This window comes from Centrocercus urophasianus, unplaced genomic scaffold (genome assembly GCF_019232065.1).
Source record: "Centrocercus urophasianus isolate 14NV4802_14NV808 unplaced genomic scaffold, USGS_Curo_1.0 seq_13, whole genome shotgun sequence".
Classification (NCBI taxonomy): Eukaryota; Metazoa; Chordata; class Aves; order Galliformes; family Phasianidae; genus Centrocercus; species Centrocercus urophasianus.
The window spans coordinates 25,481,814-25,490,927 of record NW_024884475.1 but is presented as its reverse complement, the minus strand read 5'-3'; the positions used below and the strand labels follow the sequence as shown (position 1 = coordinate 25,490,927).

General features: G+C 41.1%; 1 protein-coding gene across 3 annotated transcripts in view; it reads right to left on the bottom strand.

Moving 5' to 3' along the window:
• The window catches only part of CRACD (capping protein inhibiting regulator of actin dynamics), a 55,827-nt gene that overhangs the window by 2,993 nt on the left and 43,720 nt on the right, over nucleotides 1-9,114 (bottom strand). For all 3 annotated transcript variants that reach the window (XM_042812641.1, XM_042812642.1, XM_042812643.1), the window contains 4 exons: nucleotides 4,643-7,751; nucleotides 2,898-3,088; nucleotides 1,879-2,044; nucleotides 66-222 (listed from right to left, as the gene is read on the bottom strand). In XM_042812641.1, the coding sequence (XP_042668575.1) occupies nucleotides 66-222; nucleotides 1,879-2,044; nucleotides 2,898-3,088; nucleotides 4,643-7,751 (3,623 nt within the window). The remainder of the gene's footprint in view (nucleotides 1-65; nucleotides 223-1,878; nucleotides 2,045-2,897; nucleotides 3,089-4,642; nucleotides 7,752-9,114) is intronic.

The following is a 9,114-nucleotide window of genomic DNA, read 5'->3' as shown; positions in this document are numbered from 1 at the left end:
AAAGCTGAATAAATAAAAAGAAAGCAGTTAATAGGCAGCAATAGAGATAGAATTTTACAGTTTACTTTATGATCTGTGGACAGTCACTCCAAGCTTTTGCTTTCCTCTTGGCCAGTGCAAGCCAGGCTGGTTCTGTTGACACAGGGTTTGCATCAGGTGTGGAGAATCTCTTGGCCACCTCTTTTGCCAGTGGTGTTGGTGAAACAGAATCTGAAATTTCCACTGTGGGGAGGAGGAAACAAAACAAGTTTTAGTTAAAGCCCATACTTTGTTGGAGAATTTCAGAGATTTAATTTCTGTAAAGGTGTTCTGATTTAACACAATACTTATTTACAACTCTATTAGTTAAATCTTATTTGTTTGCAAAATAATCAGATAAAGAAGGAGCAGAATTTTCTTTTTCAGAAGCTTTGTTAAATGTTCTCAGTCCAAATTACTTTCAGATGCATTTTCACGTTTTGACTATTTTTAAAAGTTTTAAAATTGCACAGATAGCAAAAATTACTTCTTTAGAGCAATTGTAATGATGCATTATTAACTGTAAGTAGTAAATGAACAGTAGCAGGAGCTACTGCTGTAGGCAGACACTTTGAAAATTGAGTAATTTGAAAGGTTGAAGTAATTTATGCTATTTCAAAGGCCGTACTCTCTTAGCAGTTCCTGGTGCAGAAGATTCAAGTGCAAGTCTGAAATAGATCACATTTTTTCAATATATATATATTTTTAAGCCATTACAGGAGAATCAGCAAACCTGTTTTAAACATTTTCTAGCCTGATCTTCTGCTTATACTGCTCTACTAACTGTGGGAAACCCAAATCAGTGTGTCATTATCCATAGTGCAGAAATACTGGCTTGTATTATATCTGTGGTGCTGATAATGGCTGCCTGACTCCAACTGTAGACAGTGCTCCCATGGATATCCAGTCACTGTTTCCTTTACCACCAACACAGTTCTATGCTTTCCCTTTAAGGAAATTCAAAATCTGTGATTCCTCCTGAATTTCCTCCTGAAATTCAGCTGATACCTGTATGTACTTTCAAAGAAGTCCACATTATTTACACTGCAGCTTATAAAAGGTTTAATCTTTACCTATCTGTATTCCTCTCCAAAACCTTTTGCCTAAAACTATAGCTACAACAGTTACTTCCCAAAGGTCATGGTATTTCATGTATCTGTTTTACTGTTCCTGCCTTTTGAATGTAAAATTATTTCAATTTATCTTAGTGACAAGTAAAGAAGTCAATCAGTCCTGGTTCCAGCTGTCCAGACCCGGTACTTGGCTGGAAGAGAAAAATCCTAAATTCCAAAATGACAGGGTAGCCTCAATTTCGTTTAATTGGTATTTGTATTTTTGAATGAAATGAGTACTCAAGTTTCTGGGGGAATTTTTCTCCTCTTCAGCTGGGGATGTATGGGAACATGATGCAGCTAATTGGCCACACAGGTTCATTTAGTAGAGGTTCAGCACCATTTGCACTGGGAGCTAACCCTTAAACTAAAGGCAAAACAATATTGCAGTTGCAATTTACAGAAATTCAAGTTCCTTTAAGTTCACCGGTCTTGTTCCAGAAATATTTGTTGCATATGGCGTGGGGAGAGAGCCTAATGTCTTGGTGGTTTGTTTTGTTTTGGTTTTTTATATTATTTTTTAAGTTAATCTGGGGCAATCCTGAAAAATTCTAATAACTTGGAGAACCAAGTTAAAATGATGCACTGGAAGCTGAGGAGACTGCAGCAAGTTGTGCTGAATGCAAATGCATTTATAATTGTAAGGGTAATACGAGAGAGGAAAAAAATCATTCACTTTCTCAAAAACATGCAGTACCACTTCTAAAACTACATTTCTGCTTGAGTAAAGGTGAGTCTCCCACTGTACCTGTCACAGAAGTTGGAAGGGTGTTAGACTTCTTCAGCTGCTCCCTTCGTTCTAGTCTTGACACAGCCGTCTCAATTTTCTTCTCCCCTTCTTGAGGTGTAGATTTCTGCAGTGTGCTCGTTTTGCTGCTGCTGCTTTTATTATCTGATTGATTGCTTACAGCAGCCTAGAACAGAGGAAAAGTGGTAAATGAGAATCTGTCATAAGGCAACCACAAGTAAGAGGTGTTGCACCTGATGCTTTCATTCATTGCTTGTCCTTTCCTCTGCTTTCCTTTCAGGCAAAGAATCCAAACAATCCGATACTTCTAAAAGTAGTAGTTATTAAAGTTTGTATAAGAAAGCAGAAGAATTAGTTTTTTCAAGTTGTCTCTTCAGTCAAAATATGGAACAGTATGAACCACTCTACCTGATACACAGAGGACAGAAGAACAGGGTGACTTCACACCCCTGCTTCACACCCCCACACCAGTTATATGTGTTTCTGACTATAGATCTGTCTGAGAAATGTAGGTCTCATCACAGACATTAAAATATAGTTACCCACACAACTTCCCTTTTTACCATCCATAGTATCTAGATACAGCATCACGGCTCGTATAGCCTGTTTTAAGCATTTGAAAGCTTTGTATGGCAGTTCATTTCTTTCATTCATCCATATTGTGTCCAAGTATTATGACAGAAGTGAATTCAAACATTAATGTTCACCTATAAATGAAAATAGCAGTACTCAAGCTTTGAAAGAAACATGTTACATACCATTTTTCTGCTGCACCAGCTGCCCTGTGGGCAGGCTTATGATTACCACTAACTCCCCCGGATATTAGGGCATCAGAGTTTATACTGCGACTGTCACAGTGTTGCACATTACTTTCTACTGGAGCAAAAGGCTGCTTTTTACCCACTGTCATCTTAGTTTTTGTGAAGTCTTAACAAACCAACTGCACATGCAAATACTTCACATAACAACAACTGGCTAATACTTTTAATGGAACCATCGGTGTTTCTAAAGATATTTACATTTTCTTTAGCCAGCTTCTCTGCTTGCTTTGCCTCTCTGGCTTGTCTCCTCTCTTCCCTAGTAGCTTGCTGCTCACGAAATCCCTTCTGTTTTTGCAGCGCTAATGTGATCCACAGTGGTTGTGAAGTTTCAACTTTTTCCATCAATTTAGAGCCATCCAAAGAGTGTCTGCTCTGCAGGACTGGTTTTTCTGAAAGAAAACATGAAGATAGTTGGTTGAATAAGGGATATCCATTGTCTCAAGTAACCAATACAACTTCCCACCTTGTGAAACTGCAGCTAAGCTCATGGACTTCTGTGCCATTCACAGACCTTCAGGAACTATCAGATTCTGAATGAGTTTTTAATGCCTCAAGAATATGACCTAATTCAACACTCCAGTACTTCAGCCAAGTTGAAAGTTCTGTACTCTGATAAATGCACTCTCAACATTTTTTTTTAAATTGCTATTTGAGCAATAGTTGATTTCTCATTCAGTGTGGTGACTCAAGAGCAATGAAAGGTGGATGTAACCTTTTCTTCTGCAGCACAAGAGCTTTCTGGATTTTCCAAAGCTATCTTGTATCTCCACCGAACTGGTTCAGAGACAACAAAACCTGAATTACTTCCTTCTTGCTCTTGTTGCCTGTGGCTATTCCCAGAAACAAATCAGGCTTTATTTAAGCAATTACTTGAAAAGCTTCATTGAAACTAGTAGCCAAAGTACCTATAAGTGTGAAACCACATAACTAATTTTAAATATCTACACTCATGTTTGCAAAAAAGTATTTGAGGCTAAAAACATCTCTGACAGCAAACATCTTGTACAAAATTGAGTCTTGTAGTCAATACAGAGCTGTGTAAGGCACTGATGGTAACTGTGAGCAGCACTGTAGGTGCAAATGTTCTCCTGCAGAGCACAGAAACCCTCATAGGGCACAAAGGCCCTGCTCTCCTAGAGCACAGCTGTGCCTCCAACTAGTTTCCAAAATCCTCATTTAGAAATGAAAGGAAAAAGTCTGTGTTCACAGAAACTGTAAGTAGTTCGCCGAGATGCAATTTTAGAAGTCTTGATGTTTACAGAAGTCAAGAATGGGGAAAAAAGGGGATTTCCCAAGTAACGGCTGAATTCTTGGCCTCACTCATCTAAGTGTCCTCACGCTGACAAGGAACTTTTTCCAATCATACTGAGCACTCTTTCAGGACCCAGGGACTTTCAACCTTCCTCTGAAGAGCCATTAGGGCCACTGTAAGCACTTGTACTACTGAAGAGTGCTGCTGAAATGCAGACTCATGCCCCGCTGTAGATTGATAGAGAATATGCCCAGGTCAGGTACTGCAAGGGCAGCTAGATCTTATTTCCTTTTTTAAGATCTTTTTAAACTAAATACTATTCGTCCCAGAATAAATACAATATGCAAATTATAGAACTGACTCCCTCCACTTTGATGGCACCATTACACATAGAACACAAGTCCATATTTGCCTAACTAGGTAACATCTCTATCAAGGAAAACTCACTTCTGTCACCTTGAAATTCACTTTCTGAAGCAGGACATACTGGCTGCATTGAGTTTGTGTGTATCTGAATTAACCTGTGGGGTTAGGAAGTCTCATTCATTCAGACAACTGTATGCAAAGCAGTGGCACTCCACACATAATATGTCAGGTAAAAATTATAGCTTAAGACCAGATTTCTTCCTCTGGACTTCAGTATCTCATTTTGGAATTGCAGACAATCGCTAAATGACTTTTAAGTACATACCTTTCTTCAATGGCTCAGGCTTTTTGTCATTTTTTTCTCTCCAGGGAATACTCAGAGATGGAAAAAACGACTTCTTTTCTCTGATTTCTTCCTCTTCATTTTTGCTCTCGTTTGGTGCCACCGGAGGCACCGCTCTGTCATCTTTTCTCCAGCCCCCATCCGATTCAGCCTTAACAAACCTCTGCCCCAGTGTATCAGCCAGGTGTGATCGGTTCATTTTCGAGAGAGGAGATGATGGAGGTGTTTGGCTGGCAGGCTTTGGAGCTAAGGCAGGTTTCTGTGGGAAGAGCGACTTGCATGCTGGTTTCTCATGAGGAGGTAAAGCGCTCTGGCTGGTGGCTGGCAGTGGTGTGCCCACTTGTTGTGAAGTCTCCAACATAGTAAATGAAGAATCTTTTGAGTCTTTTAAATTCCCATGGACGTTTGCTTTCCCTATACCAGGGGATGTACTCTCCTGTGTAGCAAGAACAGCAGATTCCTGTTCACCATCAGCTGTGAGTAGTGGGTCAGGCACACCATCAAAACTGTCTCCTGCACTGTACCTTTTCTTTTTCCTCTGCTCTGCCTGTTGATCATAATGGAAACGTAAAGAATAGTTTGTCCTCCGTAACTTTATCCCAAAGGGAGAAACATTTTCTTCTCCATTTGGTGCTGGTTTATCTGGTTTTTTGGTGCTGTTGTTCTGCTGATTTTCCAGAGCACCTGGAAGTTCAGACTGGGGTACCTCCTTACCTGGAGAACGAGGAAAACTTGGAACAAGAAAAGATGGAAGATCTTTTGCAAATTTACAACCTTCTGTGTTGTCTGTAATTTCGCTGTGTGTTTCTATTTTCTCTTTAGCCATTTCAGATAAGTTATCCTTTAAAGCGGACACTACATCCTCATTTGCATCAGTGCATGACCCAATGTTTCTTCCCACAGCCACTTTTTCATTGCATTTTGCTGCACTTACATTCTCAGTGCCTGAATTGGTTTTGGAAGCTTCTGAAAATTTCTGCCACGCTGGTGTTATTGAGAACTTTGCATTTGCAGATAGGGTTTTCCTCAAGTTACCATGGGGAGAACCTCGTCCCCGGGGCGTCCAGTCATCACTGTGTCTGCAGGCACTTACTCTGTCTTTCTCATTGTATTTGCCATTTTCTTTATTCTTTAAGATTCTAGAACGGATAGAGGCCCACTCAGCTAATGTGGCTTGGTCCAATGCCTCTTGTGTGTATTTGATTTTACTGCTGCTGGGTTTGGGACCTGGAGATTTTTTCTGGGCCTTTTCTGGTGAAGGAATATCCACATTTTTTTTCTCTTCTGTTAAGCCAAGCAATGATTTACAAGCTGTGTCCTTTATCTGGTTCAGGTTAACTGCTGTGCCACACAGCTGTGCTCCAGTAACCAGAATAGCTGTATGGGGTACACACACAGATGATGGGAGCGTATGAGAGCCCTTGCTGGAGGTGTGCATCATGCTATCTTTGACGGATGGAGAAGACAGTCCTGCTCCTCTGGCAGGCGTGACTGGACTCAGATTTACTTTCTGAAATATGATCTGTTTATCTCCAGAAGACACTTGAAATGTGAAGGGTCTGGATGCAGTTTGTCTTTCATCTACCTCCTGCCACCTAAGTTCTTCCCCTATTCGCTTTTGTTCTTGAGCATCAACTTCTCTCTTCAGTTTCTGGGCCAGGATTTCTTCTACTGTTTTACTCCCTTTTTCTGGCTGTTTGATTTTTTGCGGTCTTGGTCTTTCCTGGAGCTTGTCATCTCCTTGATTCCTATCAGCCCCCACAGAACACAGCTCATTCTTGTCATTTTGCTGCTCCAAGGAATTTTCCTGTTGCTTTTGAGGAAGATTTTGCCCTTCTGTGTCTATTTTCTGCTCTTCCAGCTTGTTCCACTCTTGTTCCTTTTGCTGTTTCAGTTCATCTTGTTGCACAAAGTCTGTACTTTCCAAGTGCATTTGTTTGGTGAGTTTATGTTTTCTCGGCTCTTCCCGCCTCTGTTTCTTCTCCAGAAGCTGCTGGGGTTGCTCTTCCTCTGTCTCTTCTCTCTCCTTCAAATGCTGTCTTTCTTCTTCCTCTTCCTTCTGTTGGCTGGGTACCTCAAACTCTTTCTCTTGCTTCAGTTTCATTTCAGCTTCTGGAAGCTCTTTCTCTTCTAGTTCTCGTCTCTCTTTTTCTTCCTTATTTTGTTCCATTAGTTCTTTTTGTTCCTCCATCTGGTTTCTTTCCTCTTCCTCCTGACACCATTTCTCAGTCTCATGTTGCGTCAGTTCTTCCAGCTCTAGCTTCTCCGGTTCCTCCAGCTCATTTCTCTGTTGCTCCTCCAGCTCCTTGTGCCTCTGCTCTTCCAATTCCTGGTGTTTCTGCTCCTCTAGCTCTTGCTTCTGCTCCTCCAGTTCCCAACGCCTCTGTTCCTCCAGCTTCTGTCTCTGTTGTTCCTGTTCCTGGCATTTCTGCTCCTCCAGCTCTTGTCTTTGCTCCTCCTGTTCCCAGTTCTTCTCCAGCTCTTGTCTGTGTTCCTGACACTTCTGTTCCTCCAGCTCCTGTCTCTGTTGTTTTTCCCATTCCTGGTCCTTATATTCTTCCAGTTCCTGTCTCTGTTGCTTGTTCCATTCCTCGCACTTCTGCTGCTCCAGCTCTTCTCTCTGTTGCTCCTCCAACTCCTTCTGTCTCTGCTCTTCCAGTTCCTGGCATGTCTGGTCCTCCAGCTCTTGCCTCTTCTCTGCCTCCAGCAGTCTTCTCTCCTCTTCCTGGCAGGTTTGCAGTTCAGTTTTTGAAGATATGTCTCCTTCGAGGAGATACTGACTACTCTCTTTTTCATTGTCCCTTCTCTCTTGCTCTTTTTGCATCTGCTCCTCCAGCTCTTGGCACCTTTGTTCTTCCAGTTCTCTCTGTTCATCCATTTCTACAATCTGCCTTATCTTTTCAGCTTCAAGGATCCCCCAGTGATCTTCAGTTCTTTTCTCCTCTGCCAGCTGAAGCTGCTTTGGCTCATCTCTGTTCTGGATTAGTTTGTCTGCAGTGATGTGTCCATTATAACCTGGATATCTGTCTACAAACAGCTCAGTCTCTAGATCCTCTGGCTCAAATTCTGTTATCGTTAAGCTTTGTGATCCCTGAAATAGGGAGGCAAGTATGGAATTACTTAACATTGCCTACTGGCTTATTATTCTTTACAGTGAAAAAAACTATAGCTTGCAAATGCAAAATAATGTCTTTTCTTTAAAGAGAATGACTCAGATCTGGAGCCAACACATTTCAATTTACAGTTAATTTCTTCACAAATACCACGCCTCTCACCTGTACAGGTGACAGCCTTTTTAAGAAATCTGAGATCTGCCATTTCAGGAGGCTGAGAAATATGAAGTTTCACACTCTGTTCTATTACTTAGAACTCTGTTCATAAACCTCAAAATAATTAGCACCTGCCTCAGGGCATTTGTTTTGCCAGCTCTTTTGTGACAAATCTAATGTTAACATAAAGAAGAACTGCAATGCTAGTCAGGAAAGAACAGTGCTCAGGGGAACAGGATTTGGTTGCTTTTCTCAAAGCCTTGCCACAGTGAACTGAGTCTCTGTTTCTAACTGCTGCCCAGCAATGCTATACTGTTCCAAGGCACACGTTAACTAGTGCCTGGTTCTGTGTGTTTGCCCTGCAGCACTGCCAAGTAGGTGCAGTGCCTGCAGTAAACAGAAGGCAGATCTTTTTCACAGCTTGCTTCTTATCTCTATAACGAAGATGAGCTGCACCTTAACAGCGCTGCCCAGCACTTTCCATGAGGAAAACAGCTCAGTTAATGCCCTGCCCAGCTCTCATCTGTACAGTTGTTATTTGGCTCCAGTTAAACAAGAAAGAAACTAAATTCTTAGACTGAATATCTTCATTGCAATAGTGGATAAGAAGGATCAGTGCCTTCTCCTATATGTTGTATTAGTTGAATAGTCCCATTTATAAATGCTGATGTCAGGATAAAAACCAAAGTAACCATGCAGTAAGCATATTAGAGCTAGGATTTGTTATCTCGCTCTCAAAGCTGTAGGAAGAGCTGCATTACTCATTCTTTCTCTTCTCTGTAAGACAATGATGTCAGCACTGTCAGGACCTGCACCATTCTTCCAGAAGCTTCATACCATGGTGTCCTAATTTTTATTATTACTTTTTTAACTAGATTAGCTAGAATCAGAAAGTTCTCTTGAGTCTAGAATACTAGTGGATGTACCTCAGATTTAAATAGCATTTGTTTCAGCTAGCAATGTGAAAACTTTGTTGCATCTTATCTCCAGGTAGGGTTTCATCTTTAGGTCTTGACTTCAAAACAAAATAATCATCTATTTTGTTTTAGCCTGAAGACACAAGATTTGTCCAAGCTTTCACTAGTTGCCTCCAATTAATATCAATTACATCTTAAGGCAGTCCTCTGCTACTCCTGGTGCACTCAGTTATGGCTATTTAGTACACAGCTTCAAAAGCAACCTCCT